This window comes from Heterocephalus glaber, unplaced genomic scaffold (assembly GCF_053883595.1).
Source record: "Heterocephalus glaber isolate CG9 unplaced genomic scaffold, H.glaber_assembly_v1.0 deba00000470, whole genome shotgun sequence".
NCBI lineage: Eukaryota > Metazoa > Chordata > Mammalia > Rodentia > Bathyergidae > Heterocephalus > Heterocephalus glaber.
The window spans coordinates 2,439,805-2,459,014 of record NW_028258145.1 but is presented as its reverse complement, the minus strand read 5'-3'; the positions used below and the strand labels follow the sequence as shown (position 1 = coordinate 2,459,014).

Genomic DNA, 19,210 nt, shown 5'->3' with positions numbered 1-19,210 from the left:
GTGCCTCTTCCTGCATGCACCATGAGGCCATGCTCTGGTCCTCCTGCACAGGGGCACCTCCTAGAGTGCACCCTCACTAGGAGGGCCAGCTGAAGGGAGCTATTTCCAACCCTACACTGATGTCAGAGCTGCCATCCAGCATCAGTAACATGGGGCTCCTACCTGACAGTGGGTTTATCAGCTGGCACTGCCCCCAGCCCACTTTGAGCCCTGATGATCTTTCAGTTCAGTGGATTCAACCTGGGTGCACCTGGGAGATGTGAAAAGCGCAAGACAATCCATCTGGAGTGGAAGCTGCCATTTAAAGCTCCCCACACACAGAAAAATCTGGACCAATGTGCTGGGTACTGAAAGCTCTACCCCACACGCCACCTCTGAGCCTGTTTCCTAATGGGTAAGAGGGGGACAACAGCACCTAGCTACAGAGCTGAGCAAGATTAGATAATTATGTTTTTATGTATTATAATTAATACACTGAGGAAATGAGGCACTGGCATAGCATCTAGCACAAAGTTAGAATAAGGGGCTGAAAAATCAGCTGACTGTTTTGCAGTGCCAGGGACTGAACCCAAGGCTTCGCACATGTTAGCCACACCTCTACCCGAGCAACATTCCCACCTTGCTCAAAGATGACGATTCTCATCTAGTCCCAGCCCTTCGTTTTGTAAAGAAGAAACCCAAAGGCAACAGCAATGCCCACACATCACAGCTCTCCGGCAGGATTTAGGTCTACTCCAGAGAAACCTTAGCAAGCCCCGGGAAAGTCCAACCCTATGGTCAGGGCAGGAGACTTGAGGCTGGACAAAGCCCAGACTAGAGCCACAGCCTCCTGCTCAAACACACTTAGGAGGACAAAGCCCAAGGTTTGGTGCTGTTTGGAATCTGGAGAAATGGAGATATCTGTCCAAACAGTCAGCAGGAAATGTGAGCACTTTTCTCTGATGTGTGACCACGGCATTTGAAGAGCTCACCCCCAGGCCAGGGATTTAGCCCAGTGGTTCCACCACCTGCCTTGAAAGCACAAGGACCCAAGTTCAATCCCCGGTACCAAGAAAAAAGGAAAAAAAAAAAAAAGAAGATCTCACCCCCCCCCACACACACACACCTGCCTGCCATCCTTACCTCTTGGCAGACAGGCCACGAACAGGCAGACGAAAGCTAAGTCAGAGGACGAGTCAAACGAGAGGATAATAGGCCGGAATGGGCAATGCTACACAGAGGTGCCAGATGTTCAGGCGTCCAAATTTCTACTCCAATTCTGAGACTCATTATCAATCTAGCCATTTCCCACAGGGGCAGACAAACTGAGCTCAAGAGGTCCACCCTGGAGGCCCTCAAGCAGTGCTCTCAAACAGACAGTGTCCTGGTGGGAAATGATACTGAACAACGCTGGAGGCTTTTCCCAAATGACAATGACACCAGCTTGACTGTCCCCAACCCCAGGCCCACAGAGCTGCAGTTGTGGACAGAGGAGTTAACAGAGGGACTCTGAGCTCCTGACCCATTTAGGACTTCTGGAGGGTTGTGAGATCCTGCTTCTAGTCATGTTGAAAATTAAATAATATTGACCCATCAAGTACATCTAATGAAGGACAACCAAGTTTTTGCATTTCTTCTTGTAATGCTTACTCAGTTCCACAACCTCCCAACCCTCCCCCAACATGCTCGATTTCGTGTACTTAGCTCTACTTGGCTCACCTCCAGCTGGCCCACCTAGTAACCAGCACTGCCCAGCCACCCACTTACCTCTCTGGCAAGTGCTACCTCGTTGTGTAAGCAACTCATCTGCCTGCTAATGTCTGCAACTGACGTGCAGTGATGTGGCCAAAGCATGTGCAGTGTGTAAAAGGGAGCACCCTCTCAACCAGCACATGGAAATGGGAATGATGGCTACATTGGAGTAGCTACTACATATACCAGGTACACTATTTCATTTTTGCAGCTTGGGACTTGAACCCAAGGCCTCAAACATACCAGGCCAGTGCTCTACCAGAGACCTATGTCTCCAGCTCTTTTTATTTTTGAGATAGTGTCTTGCTAAGTTATCCAGGCTGGGCTCCATCTTTTAATCCTCCTGCATTAGGCTCCCAACTAGTTGGGACTATGGGTGCCACCATGCCCAGCTTAGGTCCCAGGTACTTTTCCCAGTATTAAATCATTCTTGTCCTTACTAGTTCCTGCAGTGTCAGTCTGATAACCAAAGTGGCCTGGCAAACACACAAAGCAGGTGTTGACTCCACTATCAGACACAGGGCTCCACTGATATACACAACACAGCCCACCGGACCGGCCAATCAGAGATGAAGTCTTATCTCCAGGAGACCTGTTCAGACCAGATGGGGAACGCTTTCTGGGACGCTGAGAGCCTTACTGGCAGCTCTGGATCTGGCAGGGCTCCTTCCAACTCCTGAACTCTTCATGGTCCCCAGCTGTAGTGTGCTCAGGCTCATTGTTGGCATCAAAGTCACCCTCCAGGGGCCCAATGAGGAAGTCTTCGCCGTCATTCTCCTCAACCTCGGCGTCCACATCAAACACCTGGTCATTCTTCTTGAACTTGTCTAACAGGGCCGACACAGACTGCAGGGAAAAGAGGGTTCTCTAGTTGTGACTGCCCCAGCTCTGCCTGCACTCCGGCTTCCAGCCTTCTCCTCACCCCACACCACCCTTCCGCCTGTGCCTCCCAGAGCCCACGCTCTCCCGAGAGCCAGGCACTGAGAAAGTTTATATTGTGCAGCACAGGATGAGGCTGCATTGTTAGGCATGTTTTGCAAAACATGAAACAGGAATCTGTACTCATTAACTGCATGTGTAGAGAAAACAGTTTTCCATGGAGACTGTTTATTTTGGAAGTTGTGGTAAGGAGGCTAAAGGGGACCATGCTAAAAATATACCAAGGAAGGCCTCACACGTGACAATTTCTCAGGAAATTGTGTGCCAAGGGACTCGACCCCAACAAGCAGGAAATGCCTGAATTTGACAGCAGCCTGAGAGCCGAGGCCACTGGAGTATATGTGATAAAAAGAGTTCACACATGCCAGATGTGGTGGTGCATGTCCTGTAATGCCAGCTACCTGGGAAGCTGAGACAAGAGAATTCCAAATTCAAAGCCAGCCTAGGCATCTTGGAGAGAATGGTATCAGGGCTAGGGATATAGCTCAGTGGTAGAATGCTTTCCTAGCATGTGTAAGACACTGGATTCCATCCAGCACCACACACACAAAAAAGTTCACTCACAAAGGGCCACCTAGTAGTCCTACAATGGTCCTAGTGGGGTTCTTCATTCCACCCTGACCCACCCAGGTTTTTATCCCTACAGAAGTGCCAAAGGAAATATTTTCTGTACTCCTAGTTAAATAAAGTGATGCCACAGTTTTTGTTCCCACCAGGCAGGACTAATCTTGAGCTGTTTAACCGAAACCGCCACCCCTGAAGAAAGGCGTGGGGCCCTTCTGAGCCCCAGCAACCACACCTCAGTATGCGTCTCACTGTCCCACTTGGTGAACTGGAAGCCGGCCAGGGAGGGACAGAGCTGACAATCTTCCACACACTGCTGCAAGGGCACTGGAGGGGAGCACAGTGAGAGGAGAGGTCAGCGGGGCAAGTGCATTCCACGGTCTCCTGCACATCTCCCTCTGAGGGACACCATGGAGACGGAGGACAGTCACCTCACTGTTCTCCAGCAGAGGCCAGGCATGCTGCCAAGCTCTGTGTGCTGACTGCTCTCAGAGAACGAGCAGCAACACAGGGATACCCCGCCGTGGGCCAGACTGAGCACGGTCATTTCCACTGTTAGTAAAATGCTACAGGAAAAGCCCAAAGAACAGACAGGTGGTTCTGAAATGAACTCTTGCCCTACACTATGGGGGAAACCAAAACTCCTTCCTCTAAAGCACACTGAGCATATAAGCAATCATATGATAGTGCTAGTGTTTATTTTTAGTCCCAAACTCATCTACCTCAGAGGATCAGAGCCAGCTGAAGGCAGAAAGTGTGGACACAGATTGTCAGCCCCAAACAGTTATACTCAGCAAAATTTAGGCAAGAACAGAAAGGACGAGAATGAGTGCTATAACACCTGCATGGTTCTGCTTAAAGAGGAAGGATCAGCACCATCCAACTCGTAAAAAATGATCACCGAACCAGGGGTGGTGACACACACTTGTGATCACTGCTCTCTGGGAGGCTGAGATGGGAGGATTATAAATTCAAGCCCAGTTTTGGCAACTTACCAAGACCCTGTGTCAAAATAAAAAATAAAAAACACTGAGGCCAGGGATTTAGCTCAGTGGTTCTGCCACCTGCCCTGCAAGCGCAAGGACCTGAGTTCGATCCCTGGTACCAAAACAACAAATAAATAAAAAACACTGAGAATACAGCTCAGTGCAAAGGCCCTAGGTTCAATCCCCAGGTACCACAAAAGAAAAAAAAAAAAAAAAAAAAGAGAAGGCAAATGCAGCTCTTGCAGCCCTGCGTCTGGCCTTCACAGTACCTGCTCCTTGTCCCTGCACCCTTTGGGGACCCCAGGGTTGGGCTGAACGGTGGAACGGGTGTGTATTCAAATCTTGCCAAGCTGGTATAACAGGACTAACAATCAGACAGGTCAGTCCTTGGACTGCCACAGAGATCTGAAAATAGCTAACAGCATCCTCTCCTCCTTGAGGCCTCCTAGACTTGTAACAAAGGAGGACAGACAGGTCTCTTTAAGCCCCTTTCCCATATCCCACTCTAACATCCAGGCTGAGCCTGTGCCACAAGAACTTGATGGGAACAGTGGGCACAGATGAGGTACACAGACCTCGAGAAGCATGGGTTACTGTTTAGACGCCACACCTGCAGAGCTAGGCACTGCCTAAAGGACACTCCGTAAAAGAGTCAGCACAAGCGCCAGGTGGCCATACCTACAGTTAGGAGAAACCTCTCTGGTGACAGACATGCTTGGTGCTAACCTTTCAGATCTGTCATCTCGACCCAGCCCAAGTCTGGCAGCTCAAGGGGCTCGTCAGTGGAGAGAGGCTGGACATCGGAAGGGAAGAGCAGCTCACTCCGGTAGTCCTGGCAGTGTAGGGTGGAGAGGAACACCCCCGCTGTACTGCACTCGTCGAACGAGGCAGCAGTCTTCTGAAACATGGGATCCACCTGACATGAGAACAGATGGAAACCATGGATGAGAAAACACAAACTGTCAATGGTCTGTGCTCCTGGAATGGGTACATAAAGGACTGAAATGTGTCTGTTCGTGATGAAGACAGGAGGGGCCTTCTAACTACTCAGGCAAATCACAGTGGAAAAGAGGCAGTATGTGGGCAGTATTCCACTCAAGAAGCCAGGATGGCCGGGCATGGTGGCACATGTCATGTTCAAGGCCAGTCGCGGCAACTTAGTGAGACTCTGTCTCAAAATAAAAACAGCTGAGGATATATAAGGGTGATCAAAATATACAGTGAATGGCCAGGGATTTAGCTCAGTGGTTTTGCCATCTGCCTCGAAAGTGCAAGGTCCCGAGTTCGATCCCTAGTACCAAAAAAGAAAAGAAAAAATATATACACAATGAATGTTTAAATTTTAAAAATGTATTAATTCCCCTCAAAGTACTCCCCCTTGCTTTGAGCACACTTATCCTGTTGCTCTTGCCATTTTCTGAAGCTGTTCTCAAAGCCCTCTTTCACAGTGTCTTTATGAAGTGTAATAAAAAATACAGTGAATGCTGCTACCAGGTGCCATCCAACAGAAAGGCAGGGTCATAAAAACACTATAGTGTATCCTCATCCCTTACTCATCAGATCTGGCCCCATGCAGCTTCTTTTTTGCTGCTGCTGTTGTTGTTTTGAGACAGAGTCTACGTAGTTCAGACTAGCCTTGAACTCACTATGTAACCCAGGCTGGCCTCAAACTCCCAGTGATCCTAGTATCTCAGCCTCCTGAGTGCTGGGATCGCAGGTGTGCACCACCATGCCCAGCCTCCTACGCAACTTCTGCTTCTTTCTCCAAGTCAAAATAACCATAACAGGCAAACGTTTGATTTAGGATATCAAGGCAGCCACAATGATACAACTAAAGACACTCACAAAAAAGGACTTCCAGGATGTTAGAGTATTTCCACATGCTAGGCTAGATCGAACTCAGGACTTTGCACTTGCTAGGCAAGCGCCACTGAGCTAAATCCCTGGTCCCCAAAAATGTTTTTTTTTCATACTGAGGATCGAACTGAGGATCTTGCGCTTGCAAGGCAGGCGCAGTGCCACTGAGCTAAATCCCCGGCCCATCCAAAAAATGTTAATAACAAAATTTGGGAAAAAAATAAAAGGTGGAGCAACACCATTTGCTTTATTGGTGTTTAAAGTCCTCCAAGACTATCTCTTGAAGCAGGTTTCTCAGGATTTGCTAGAGTATGGGCACTCAGTTTCTAGTACTAGTTCACTCGTTAGATGTACCTCCTGTGCACATTACCTAGCCAGTGCACCTACCTCAGTTACCCTTCACAAGATGTAACAAGAATGATGCAATGGTTCCGGGCTTAGGGAAGCACCTGAACCCATTATGTGTGCAGCAAATGTTAACTATCCTCACCACTGCTGTGTGTACTCAGAAATAAAGCTAAAATTTCTAACAAGATTCCTCAGTAATTTGCAATCTCTTTCTATTCAAGTACTCTGAAGGAAAAGGATTTACCACTCTCAGACTTCATTATAAAGCTCGGGATGCTAATGCAGATACCAGCTAAATATTTCACTTCCTGAGGCTTATGAAAGCCCAGACTAGCAGGCAGGCCCAGCCCAAGGTTCTGAATGAGTTAGAGCCCACGCTGCAGGAAGACACTTCCTCACCGCACACTTTCGATCTGCTTCGGAGACATTGAGGTTGTTTATATTCTGCTCGATGGTTTTGCAGGAATGCTTCTTCTTTGGTTTTGGAGCCTTTTTGGTTGATCTTGTTTCAGTAGCACTTCCATCTAAAAAAAGGAATAAGATTGTGTACTGCACGGACTGCTTTGGAGTATGTTAGTGGACTAATTCAAGTTCCTCAAAACCCTCAAGAGTGGTCATAATTTAAACATGTGAAATTCACTCAAAGCAACAGGCCCTGTCTAATCTGCAGCTTATCGGGAAAATGAATTATCAGAATAAGTACTTGGCTTTTAATGTAAATCAATTTCCAAAGACCCCCAAGTCAGAAGCTCTCTAGCTGGTGATGTTTACTTAAGCTTGTCTAAACAAAATCTAAAAGCTTTTATAAGATCATCTTTTTCAAAGAAAAATAATTTGCACTGCCAAATCAGATCACCTCACAGAGGAGCAACAACAAAGGTTCAAAAGAACAGCATTGAGAAGAAACACTGATAAATAATTCTGAAAATGCCCATATCTTCCAAAAAATAACTGATTTCTTGTGACTTCACTCCAATATATCACTCACAGAACTACCTGGTGTATCCTGAAAAAGTCTTAAATCCAGAACCCAGCCCACACACCTGCACCAGGGTCCTCCATGGCTTCTGGAGATGGGGCATCTTTGCCAAGTCCCCCTAGGACTCTGTAGGCATCAGCATGGACAACATCTACTCTCACAGCATAGATCTTGGTGCTGGCGTCCAGGGTACCAGCGGCTACCTAGTCAAACCAGCAGAGCTCAATTCATAAAAAGGTAGAAAAAAGCACTTCACAACAGGTAAAACCAAGTTTCATAAAACATTTGTATGTCCCAAGAAAAATGACAGAGACTGGTGGGGAGTAAACACAACATCTGTCGTCTCAGTGATTCATCCACTGAGGAAAGAAAGTAAAGTACCTACTATAATGTCTCATCTGGAAGGCTCTTTGTGTACTTGATGAATTCAGAAGTAACATTAATCAGATATAAAAAGAAGTGCAGGGCCAGGGATTTAGCTCAGTGGTTCTGCTGCCTGCCTAGCAAGCTCAAGATCCCGAGTTTGATCCCCGGTGGTACCAAAAAAAAAAGTGCACATCCTTCTTACTTTAAAGTTGGTTGGTTCAGTGTCCTTCTGTTTAAGGATCTCTGACATGAAATCAATCAAATGCAAGCCGAAAGCATTCTTGGTAGTGATTTTCTGGAAATGGAAAATTGCATCAAGGTTTATTATTTAGAGCCTCAGCTCACGTGATAATGCTTCTCTGAATTCAGGAAGCTAAGTTTTTATACAGGCTATCCACTTCCCGCCCTGATCTCAGTTTTCATGAACACTTGGCAAAACCACATCTACACACACATGCTTCCTCTTCCTCCCCCTCTCCCTCCTCCTCCTCCTTCTCCTCAAGGCGAGAACACCAATCACACACTGAAAAGCCCTACAAAGCAGGCATTGTCCTCATTCTCACTTAAGAGGAGGAAAGTGGGAGTAATGGTATATGCCTGTGACTCAGTAACCCAGCACTCAGGAGGCTGAGCCAGAAAGATCACCATGAGTTCGAGGGCAGCCTAGGCTACATAGTGAGTTCAAGGCCAGCCTAAACTACACAGCAAGACCCTTGTTTCAAAAAACCAAAAAGTGGGGAGATGCAACAGAGGAACGGGTGACTTATCAGTCACACAGCTTCTAAGTGGCAGAGACAGGAGAGGCAGGGCTCCACTTAGGCTGGTCCAGAATGCCCACCAACCCTGGGCCATGCTCCTCTCTAGACACACAGCAGGTGGCAGACCACCCGTACAGAGGAGCACCGAATGTCAAAACCATCCTGAGTGACACCAGTACCAGGGAGCAATATTAGAGAATACAATAATTTTCACACATTCTCCAGATTCAAGAAAGCTAGGTTTCCTCGTGATCAAGATGCAAAATCTGTAATGACAACCCAGCAAATACTCACATTTTCAGTGGACAGCTTGATACAGGTGGAGTAATGCTCTGTAATCTGTGTATTTGTAAATTTAGGAATCGTAGCTGAAACATCGACATTCCTAAATGGATAACAAACAAACAAAAACCCTCAACAATGACCCATATGTTCCTTTCCAAAACCCAGACTCAGAATCCAAGAGGCACTGTGGAGACACCAGGGCCCATGCAGCCCACCCAAGGTGGCCACCTGGAAGAGAGCAGCCCCGAAACCCATCACCTGCTGGTGGGGGAGGCGAGGAGGTAAGGTGAGTCTGTGCTGAACTGCAGGTCGAAGACCCTGGAGCGCCTCCGCTGCAATCGCTCCTTCTCATCATCATTCTGGGGAAAGTCCTCAAGGACCGGGGTGCCAGGGGTATTGAGAGGGGCCTTCTTCGGCAGGGGTATGGAGAACATTCGTTCTGAAGGAGAGTTGACACTGTGGGGGTGTCCACGGGTCTCTGAAGAAGACTTGCTCATTGTGGCTGGCAGTGATGGAACAAAACATGTGCTCAAGAAACCTTCCACAGAACATTTCCTGTATCTAAGAGGACTTGGGTCTATTGCAGGCCAGAGGCTCATTGCACAGTCCCCCTAAGATTCTCAACTCTTACACCCAGTGCTAGAACCTCTGAAGTTCGTGTTTCTTGGAGGTGGAGGGGTGGTGATAGAACAAATATCAGCTATTGTGAATCCAAGCACTGTGAAGGCTATAAAGACGCATTAAGACAGGACTGGGGGTATAGCCCACAGGGATAGCACCTAACGTGTGTGAGGCCCTGGGTCCCATCCCTAGCACCACAGGAGGAAGTGGAGGCTGTGGCAGCAAAGTTGCTGCCTCTGATAAGCTCACACACTAACAGGACAACAGACACCTGTCATCCACAATGCCAGGCAAGTGAGACCCAGGTGCTAAACAAGGGTGAGGCATGTCTGTCAGACAGGCTGGTTCTAATCCCAGCTTCCCAGTGTCTTGGTGGGGAGACAAAATAAACACTGTGAATATGTAAAATAAATAAATAGAATGTTCCAAAGAACCACCCACAGACTACTTGCTAAAGGAGAAGGAAAAAGTCTTTTACAGTGGAAGATCTAGCAGTCACATTAACCAAGAAGCTAAATGCAGCCTCACTAAAAATGAAACACCCTGAAGCTTAGTCATCTCCTGATGTGATACAATATGAAATTCACAGCCCTGTCCAAGAAAGATTTTGGCCAAACATACTTAACCTAAATTTAACCAACAACACTTTAGATCTAACTTCCAGATTGTGAAAAATACAAGGAGTTGAGGAACAAGTTGAATGACACCACAAGGAAACATTTAGACAAATCTAGAATGGGGAACATAACATAAGACAACTGGCTCAGTCTCTTTTTAAAAGTCAATGATGAGGGGCCAGGGATTTAGCTCAGTGGTTTTGCCGCCTGCTATGCAAGCACAAGGACCCGAGTTCAATCCCTGGTACCAAAAAAATAAAAGTCAATGTTGAAGCTAACGCAGGAGAACTGTGACTCCAAGGCCAGCCTAGGCAACCTAGCGAGACCCAGATTCAAAAGAAAAATATTTTTTATAGGGTTGGGGATACAGCTTAGTACTACAGCTCTTCTTGCCTAGCATAGTGAGGCCGTGTTCCATCCTTAGCACCACACACACACACAACCACACATACACACACTCCTGTATGTAGGGGAATCTTCTGGGTGAAAGCACAGAGTCTTATAAACCAAAAACAATGTATATGTGCTTTAGCCAGTCCTTGTTAAAAAAAAAAAAAAGTCAGCTACGGGCCAGGAATTTAGCTCAGCGGCACAGCATCTGCCTTGCAAGTGCAAGATCCAGAGTTCAACCTGGGGGAGAGTAGGGGATCAGCTATAAGTGACATTTTAGGGATAATTAGGAAATCTCGGACATAGTCTAGTTACCAGGAATTAAGGAATTAATTAATTAAGGAATTTTATGACTTTTTTTGGTACCGGGGATAGAACTCAGGACCTTGTGCTTATAAGGCAGGCATGGAGCCACTGAGCTAAATCCCCGGCCCTAACATTAAGGAATTGATTTTTATTGTTTCGAGTGTGATAGATACTATCACTACAGAGGAGAAAGTCATTACTGTTAGAAGATGCATGAGAAACAATTTAGGGGCAAGAATGTGTATAAGTGACTTTCAGTTGCATTGGTCAAAAAGATAGCAAAATGTTAACAAACACTGGGCCTGGGGGTGCATATGGGCTGTTTACTGTCTTGGTCTGTCAATTTTCCTGTATAGTTAAAGACTTTCATAAGACATTAGAAAATATATGGCAAGGGCCAAGGATGTAGCTCAGTGACACCACGCCTGCCTGAGTTCAATCCCTGGTACCAAAAAAAAAAAAAAGAAAATACATGACATGTGAGATGGACATAAATGTTATGGAGAAAAGCAAAGTGGAAAGGGGATAAGGTGGCTGGGGGATGGAGGTGGGAGGTCATCTTAACCACAGTGGTCAGGAAGGGTTTACCAGAAGGGGAGCATCAACATCTAGGGGAGCCACCGGAAGCAGAGGACACAATGGGTACAAAGGGGAACAGGCCAGCATTCGTGCGGGGCATATGGAGAGGTAATTGTGCTATGCACTGCCGAGCCAGGTGGAACAGGACACCAATCAGAACAAGGAAGGACGTGCGTGCGGCAAAGGGGGCACAGAGTCGGCTTCCCATACAGATGGGAAGGGAATGACTGGATGATGGCGAGAGGCTGCCAGAGGGTGCTCCGCTGTCATGCTGAGAACAGCCTGGAAAGGGAACATGGACAGACAAGCAGGAAGACCAGCTAGAAGGTGAGTGCCAGTAACTAGGACAGGAGATGACGGTGACTCAGACCAGCAGTGCCAGTGCAGCAGGAAGACACGTCCAGACCCTGAGTGCGGTCTCCAGACAGAACAGCATGGCTTCCTGCTGCATTAGACGTGCAGCATGAAGACTCGGACTAGCTCCAGGGTCACCCCAACACCTAAGGAGAGGACTGCTGAGAGGGGAGGCCACAGGAGCAGCACATATGTGTGGCACAGAGGCTCTGGGCTTGGGATGCTTCCTAACCCACTGAAGGACAGTGGGGGATTTAATTCTAGAACTCAGGGGAGAGGCCAAGCTAGAAACTGAACTCAGGAGTCATCAGCATAGCGCATATTTAAAGCCCCAACACTAGATGAGCTCCCAAATAAGGTAAAGACAAAGAGAGTAGAAGTTGAAGGCAGTCCTGGGATACTTCGAAAGTTGGCTAGCAGGAAGAAAGCAGAAAGAGCAAAAGAGATGAGGAAGGTAGGGAGAAAACCAGGAGGATGTGGGATTCTAAAACCCAGGTGACAGCCAGGTGTGGTGGCTCATGCCTGTAATCCCAGCCCTCTGAGAAGCTAAGACAGGAAGGTTTAAGTTCAACCCCAGTTTGAACAACTTAGTGACTTAGTGAGACCCTGTCTCAAAGTAAATTTAAAAAGGAGCTGAGGTTGTAGCTCAGTGCAAAGGCTCTGGGCTCTATCCTCAGTACTGGGAGGTAAAAAAGCCAAGTGACGAAACTGCTGCAGGTGAGGAAGGAGATATGAACTCTGTGACATGCAGTCGACAGACGAATCAGATAAGGACCGAGAACTGAGTGAGGAGCTGTGACCCGGGTTACTGGAGAGGACCTGAGAAGTGTGCCCAGCACAGCAGGGAAGAAAGCCAAACTAGAAAGGATTCAGGAGACGACTGGAGGCAGCAAATGCAGAGGAGGTTTCCAAGGACTCACAGGAGGAAAGGAGTGGGAAGGGAGGCCAAGAAAGCAACTGTTAACATGCAAAACATGACAAACTAGCATGGTAGAGAGAATGATGCAAAGAGATGGCATTAGTTTTCTACCACTGGGAAACAAGACACTCACAAGCTCAGCAGTTTAAAACTACACACATGTACTCTCTCATAGGTCTGGAAGTCAGAAGCCTAAAATCAAGGTCCCAGCAAGGTGATGTTCCTTCCTGAAGCTTTAGGAAGGATCTGCTCCCTTGTCTTTTCCAAAAGGCTTCCTACTTCCTTGGCTCTGGTCCCTCCCTTTGATCATCTTACCCCTTGCTTCTGTCGTCAGGTCTCCCGACTCTGACCTTCCTACCCATTCTGAGACCACTCGGGTGATCCAGGGTCATCTCCTCATCACATCCTCGAAGCCTCTTTCACCATGGAAGTGAGCATATTCACGGAGTCAAGACATGGGGGGTCACTATTCAGCCTACCACTGGGGTCACGCAAAAGAAGGGATAAAAGTTACTAAACAACTTACTCAATTATGTAGAGGATGACTCGGTTGAGGACATCGAGAGCCAACCCTCAGCAAGAGGAGAGAAGGCAGCATACTCAGACACAGGTGCAGACAGGGTGGGAGCCACAATGGTGGGGTTACAGATGTTCTGGGTTTTTTTTTTTTGCAGTTCTGGGGATTGAACCCAGGGCCTTTGCATTGAACTACAACCCTAGCCCTTTTTTCTAGCTAAAATGCTCAGGTGGGACTAATGATCCTCCTACCCCAGCTTACCAAGTGTCAGGATTACAGCTGTGCACCATCACCTCTGGCTCAAAGTTCTCTTTTGATTGTTTTTACTTTCATTATAAAGTAAGAAGTAAATTTTTAAAAAATCAGCAGTGGGAAGACTTGGGGTAGAAGGGAAAGTGTGAAATCGTCATCTAGTAGTGGGAGAATCAATGAACCAGGAAACAAAGCATGGCTGCTAGGGAGTTAGACTCCCCTTGAGACCCTTTAGCATTCCTGGAGGTTTTTCTCTCACTGCTGTTGTTGGGTGTGCAGGAGCTGGTGCCATCATTAGGCCTGCAGAGTAGGCAGAGTTTGAATTAGGCAGGGTTCTGATTTTTGTCAGGCAAGTACAAGGAAGCAAGAGGAGGGCAAGGGGAAAGATCCTGATTATACAAACCAACCATGGGATGTGGACCAAGAGGTGAACAAGGACGAGAGAAAGGCGAGGGCGCAGCAAAAATAGCCTTCTGGTTCAAGTCTCCCAGTCAGGAATCAAGAAGAAGTGAGCTGGAAAGATGGGTAGCACTAAGAAGTGAGGTATTTAAGACTGAGGTGACAAGGGCCAGGGATTTAGCTCAGTGGTTCCACCGCCTGCCTCGAAAGCACAAGGTCCCCGAGGAGTTCAATCCTCGGTAACAAAAAAAAAAGATTGAGGTGACAAGGGTGAGGCAGGAAGAGCACCAGGAGTTCAAGACCAGCCTGGGCTACACAGTGAGTTCAAGGCCAGCCTGACTACCTAGCAAGACTCTGTCTCAAAAAAACAAAAACAGGGCTGGGGATTTAGCTCAGCAGCACTGTACCTGCCTTGCAAGCACAAGGTCCTCAGTTTGATCCCCAGTACCAAAACCAAAAACAACAAAAACAAACTGAGGGGACAAAGTATGCAACTATTGCTAATAACAAGATCCTAACTGGGTAACTGAGTGTGGTGGCACACATCTGTAATTCAAGCCACTCAGAGGGCTGAGGCAGGAGGGGCTCAAGTTTAAGGCCAGCCTGGGTAACTCAGAAAGACCTTGTCTCAAAATAAACTTATAGAAAAAAGGTTGGGGATGTAGCTCAGTGATACAGCACTTATTTAACAGACATGTGTGACACCCTGGGTTCCATTCTCCAGTACAAAAACAAACCAGAAAACCAAGACCCAAGGTGCAACTACAGTAGTGAGGGGCTATGCCCTATTATAGTAAGGCAAGAAACAATATTCCTAGAAGAGCAATGAAGGAACTCAGAACCTTCCTGGAGGGAAAATTTCCAGATTTAAGAATCAGAAGGCCTTGCTTTAACCTTGCTCATCACTTACTGGTGAAAAATGTTTTTTTTCCCGTACTAGGGATCAAACTCAGGACCTTGCACTTTCAAGGCAGGCATGCACCACTGAGCTAAATTCCTGGCCCTGGTGAAATTTTAAATAAGTGCCTTCACCACCCCCCATAAACTTGGCCAGTGTAGAGTTCTTGCCTAGCATGTTCAGGCCCCAGGTTTGATCCCCATCACACGCACACCCACTTTAGCTGGTTCAGAATTTAATACAGATATAACACAAATGTGCTTGGGCTGGGGATTTAGCTCAGTGGTTCTACCGCCCGCCTCTCCAGTTCGATCCCCAGTACCAAAAACAAAACAAAACAAAACATACAAACGTGCTAAAATGCTACATGGTAAACGCTAAATGGTTTTTCATGAGAAAGGAGGGGAACAGGAGTGAATAGGTTTAAAAGGAATAAATACAAGAACTTCAAGTTTCCCTCCTGGCTTCCCAGCAGCTGGAGTATGATTAACATAAAGCTCAAAACAAAAGACAAAATGGAAAGGAACAAAATTGAGACAATCTATGACTATGTGGATATGGGTGCTGCAAGGTGAGGAGGGGAATTGAAACTTGGTAGAAGAGACCTCAGCAAAAATAGGAAGCATTGAAGGAGAAACTTGTCTAAGAAGGAAATTAGAGAACTAGAGGCATGCTTTAATTCTCCGAATCTTTGATTTTTCTCTGCCTTTGACATTATACACCTATTCATTCAACAGATGGTCAATGAACTCAAAAACACTTCCTCGAGCCGAACATTTAGCTCAATGGTACCGCGCCTGCCTGGCAAGCGCAAGGTCCTAAGTTCGATCCCCGGTACTGCAAAAACAAAAACAAAACCAAAAAAAACCACTTCCTCTATCTACTTCCTCACCTCCCACTCATGTTTCAACCCCTCTGATCTGGCTGGCATCCTCACAACTTCATGAAAAGCCCTGTCATGATCAACCTTTACTTCTATGTTACCAAACCCTATGGTCATTTCTCAGGTCGCATCGCTGTTGGAATTCGCCAATATATGAAATAATTGATAATCCCTCCCTTCTTGCAACACTCATGGAGAGTCTCAGTCACTGTAGCTATTTCATATATGGCCCGTGTCCCCAGCAGGCTCCAGGAGGGCAGAAATCTCCTCTGTTCTGTTCTTTACTTAGGGTCTGGCCCAAAGGGATCGCTAAGTATTTTTGAATGAACGCAAAAATAAATGAATGTTTACTAAGCATAGAGCGGTAACCACAGTTCCACGGCCCAGAAACTAACATCCAGTCCAGGAAAACCACCTTGATAACCAGACAACTAGCAGGAGCCCGGAACCCAGCAGCCGGGCAGCTCCGCTCGCGCTCAGACGGCGCCGCAGCCGCGTCCTGATTGGCCGAGCGTGTGAGCCCGGCCCTCCCCTCCCCCCGCACCCGCCTCTGCCCAGGTCCGCAGGCCGAGAAGCTGGCCAAGCTTATCCACTCCCCATTCAGGCCCGCCTGCCGACATGCCCGCCCGATACACCGCTCCACACCGGACCCTGCCCGCTGCGGCTTCCGCCGGCCGGCCTCACTTAACCCGGGGAGTCCCATCTTGGTCTCAACTTCTCCGGAGCTGGTTTTAAATTGCGCGCGCCGCGCCGCCCGAGCGCCGTAACGGCCGCGTGACGTCACAGGGCGGGGCTGGCGAGGCGCCGGCGCAGAGCGCCTCGGTCCTCCGCGGGAAATCATAGACTCTGGCCACGCGGAAGTGAGCGGTGTGGCAAAGTGGTAGGTTTCCAGCCTGTGGTCCATGGACACCCTGAAATAATACGAGAACTCCCTCCCTCCGAGCGCTAGGACCGGAACAGGGCGCTGGGGACCTAAAGTCTAACAGAGCAGGCAGGCAAGGGCTTTGCTTACGTGAAATTTGCTAATGGGGCGGAAGGTGACAGAGGAAACAGGTTCATTTCCCTCCGCAGAGATCTGTGCTGTGAGGGCAGCAAAACGCTAAGGAGGTAGAAGGGAACGGACGGGGTGTGGGACTGAGGAGAAAGACCTTCATGAGGAGGGAAGGAGGCGCGCTGCGGGCTGACATGAAGATCATCGTTTTTATTTGAATTTTTGGGAAATGCTTCCTGGAAACCACCCCACACCCTTAAAAAAAAAAAAAAAGTTTGCAGGGCCGAGGGTGTAGCATAGTGTAGAGTCCGTGCTTAGCACTCACAAGGACCTAGCTTCAATCCCGCCCCCCCCCAAAAAAAAGAAGTCGGAATTGAGCCGAGTGTAAAATGTGAGTGGAGACGGTAGCCTGTCCATTCAGCTTTATCTGACCCCAAGAATCTTAAATTATGCGAGGAAAGGCCAGGGCAATTACCTCAGATAATCCAGAGAACATCCTCTGTTTTCTTATGATTCATCCATTCAGCATGCTCTATTGTGTTTCTTCTCCAGTGTGCTTTTGGCATCCAGAGTGCAACGACTCTTGACATGGGGACATTGCCCCACTGCAGGACGACTTAGCATCACGCAAGGCCATCAGTGCCCCTCACTCATTTTGGCAACTGAAAGTATTGCCCTTTTAAACCTACTTGTTTTTGCATGAACTTGATCTTCCAGGGACCACCTTCACATCTTTAGTGTAAGGCAGTATGGATATGGGAAAGAACATTTTAGTGTTCTTCACCTCTGTGATGCTACCACCAGCACCCTCAAACCCAAGTCAGCACCTAGAGTCATCCTGGATGACTCCTGCCTCCCCTACACACACAATCCTTTATCTGATTTTTTGCCTCCTAAAAATCTCAGTGCTGGCCTCTTCTCTTTTCATCCTTTCTTAGTGGGCCCAGAAGGGTATTTCCTAAATGCAAATCTGATCTGTCATTTCCACTTGCCCCCCACCACTTCCTCCCTGAAATCTAAAGCCCTTCAAAAGTCCCATTGTCCTGGGGACTTCTTGGGGGCTTACAAGGCCCTGCAGGGTCTGGCCCCATGGCCTCTCCAACCTCTTGTACCTTGGTCCCCACTCCAACCCCTTGCTCATTGCCCTCCAGCCACTTGGCCCTTCTTTCTTATCTCCAGAAAATCTCTTTCAATGGTTGCCTTTCTTTCCTCCCCTGCACCCCTTCAGGGATTGAACCCAGGGGTTTGCACATGCTAGACAAGTGCTCTTGTCACTGAGCTACATCCCCAGCCCTTTTTATTTTGAGACAGGGTCATGTTAAGTTGCCCAGGCTGGCCTCCAACTTGTGTTCCTCCTGCCTCAGCCTGCTGAGGAGCTGGGATTTTAAGTGTGTCTCACCATGCCCAGCCAATGCTGGCCTTTCTTTCAGACTCACCCTCACTGTGCCACTGCCACCCCACAGACTCTGCACATGTGCTCTCCCACCTAGGATCCTTTTCATCTTCATTATCTAGTCATTTCCACTCAGTTAGCTGCTGTCACTGCCTCAGGGAGGCCTTCCCTGAAACACTTGCATCTCCTTGCTAGGGGCTTCAGTAGAACTTGTCCCTGTTGCAATTTTACATTGACTCTCATGTCTGCTCCCTCTGTAGACTGTCAGTGCCATGAGACCAAAGTTGTCCTTGCTCACCATTGTTTTCCAAGCCCTTTACGCTGGCCTGGGACATAGCCAACACTTAAATATGCAGCAAATGGGCAAAATGAAGAGCCGTTAAACCCTGGGTTGGAACCCAGGATTCAACCCCCTGTTTCCCTCCCCTAAAAAACTCGCAGGTTGGGTAGGTTCCCCACCAGTAAAATGTGGATGGCCGTATCCCCTTCACTGGACTGTATTTAGGATTAGGGAACAGTTTCAACTCTCTGTGACCATGTAGGCACGGTGACTGCTAGGGAGCCTGTCATTGCCCTAACTTGCTCTGTGTGCTGAATGCATGTGAGGGAGAGGGGAAGTAGGTGTGATCCTTTGTGAACCAAAAGTTGAGAGGATGGTAGGTGGTACTGAACTGGCACCTCTGAAGGACTGGCTGGGAACCCAGGTGAGGCTTGAGGCTGTTCTTTATTGAAGATGGAGCCCCTGTAAGCTGACTGCTTGGCTCCAGGTACGGAGAGGCAGAGCCAGCTCCATCCCCAGCGTTTCTTGCAAGCTGGGCTCACTCAGTGCCTGCAGGTCTTTTATCTCCTGCTGTGAATGCCTTCTTTGTTTGGAGGCTAGGGTTAAGGAGGGTGCCAAAGGATTGAATTATCTGTCAGTGGTATCAGTAGCATGTGAAGCTTAATTCCTCTGTCTGCCTGCCCAAAAGTAAAGTAGTAGGACCCCTCCTCCACCTTTAAACTGCCATCCCCCTCCCCCACGGTATTCCTCCCCCACTGTATTCCTCCCAGGATTCTACTTCCCCAAAATTCAGGGGAGGCCTCAGTATGGGTGAGGAACAGCAGATTTATCAATTGTGAACAAGCAAACTACCTGAACAAGCAAACTTTTGGCATCAAACTTGCTCTGACTTTCCAGCCTACAGCTGCCTGGTATCTTAAAGTATTTTCTGATTTAAACCATCAAGCCACTAGGACAAAATGGGCACGTAGTTGAAATGGCTTTGCATTCATTGTGGC

At 47.9% G+C, this 19,210-nt stretch overlaps 1 protein-coding gene and 1 long non-coding RNA gene across 5 annotated transcripts in view; one reads left to right on the top strand and one right to left on the bottom strand.

The window, feature by feature from the left end:
• The window catches only part of Ncaph (non-SMC condensin I complex subunit H), a 28,045-nt gene extending 11,700 nt beyond the window's left edge, over positions 1-16,345 (bottom strand). Inside the window, exons 1-9 of one of the 4 annotated variants that reach the window (XM_004844363.3) lie at positions 16,233-16,345; positions 9,072-9,315; positions 8,823-8,913; positions 7,973-8,065; positions 7,469-7,607; positions 6,825-6,949; positions 4,947-5,136; positions 3,470-3,561; positions 2,372-2,577 (exon numbers count right to left, since the gene is read on the bottom strand). In XM_004844363.3, the coding sequence (XP_004844420.1) occupies positions 2,372-2,577; positions 3,470-3,561; positions 4,947-5,136; positions 6,825-6,949; positions 7,469-7,607; positions 7,973-8,065; positions 8,823-8,913; positions 9,072-9,315; positions 16,233-16,251 (1,199 nt within the window). In that variant the 5' untranslated portion in view covers positions 16,252-16,345. Of the gene's footprint in view, positions 1-2,371; positions 2,578-3,469; positions 3,562-4,946; positions 5,137-6,824; positions 6,950-7,468; positions 7,608-7,972; positions 8,066-8,822; positions 8,914-9,071; positions 9,589-13,125; positions 13,302-16,193 lie in introns of those variants that run through there. The other 3 variants (XM_004844362.3, XM_004844361.3, XM_087203013.1) reach the window with 3 other exon arrangements.
• A 17-nt stretch (positions 16,346-16,362) lies between these two features.
• LOC147829743 (uncharacterized) lies at positions 16,363-17,227 on the top strand. Its single transcript, XR_015447971.1, has 2 exons — positions 16,363-16,428; positions 17,092-17,227. It is a non-coding gene; the product is annotated as an uncharacterized LOC147829743 (long non-coding RNA).
• The last annotated feature ends 1,983 nt before the right edge of the window (positions 17,228-19,210 follow it).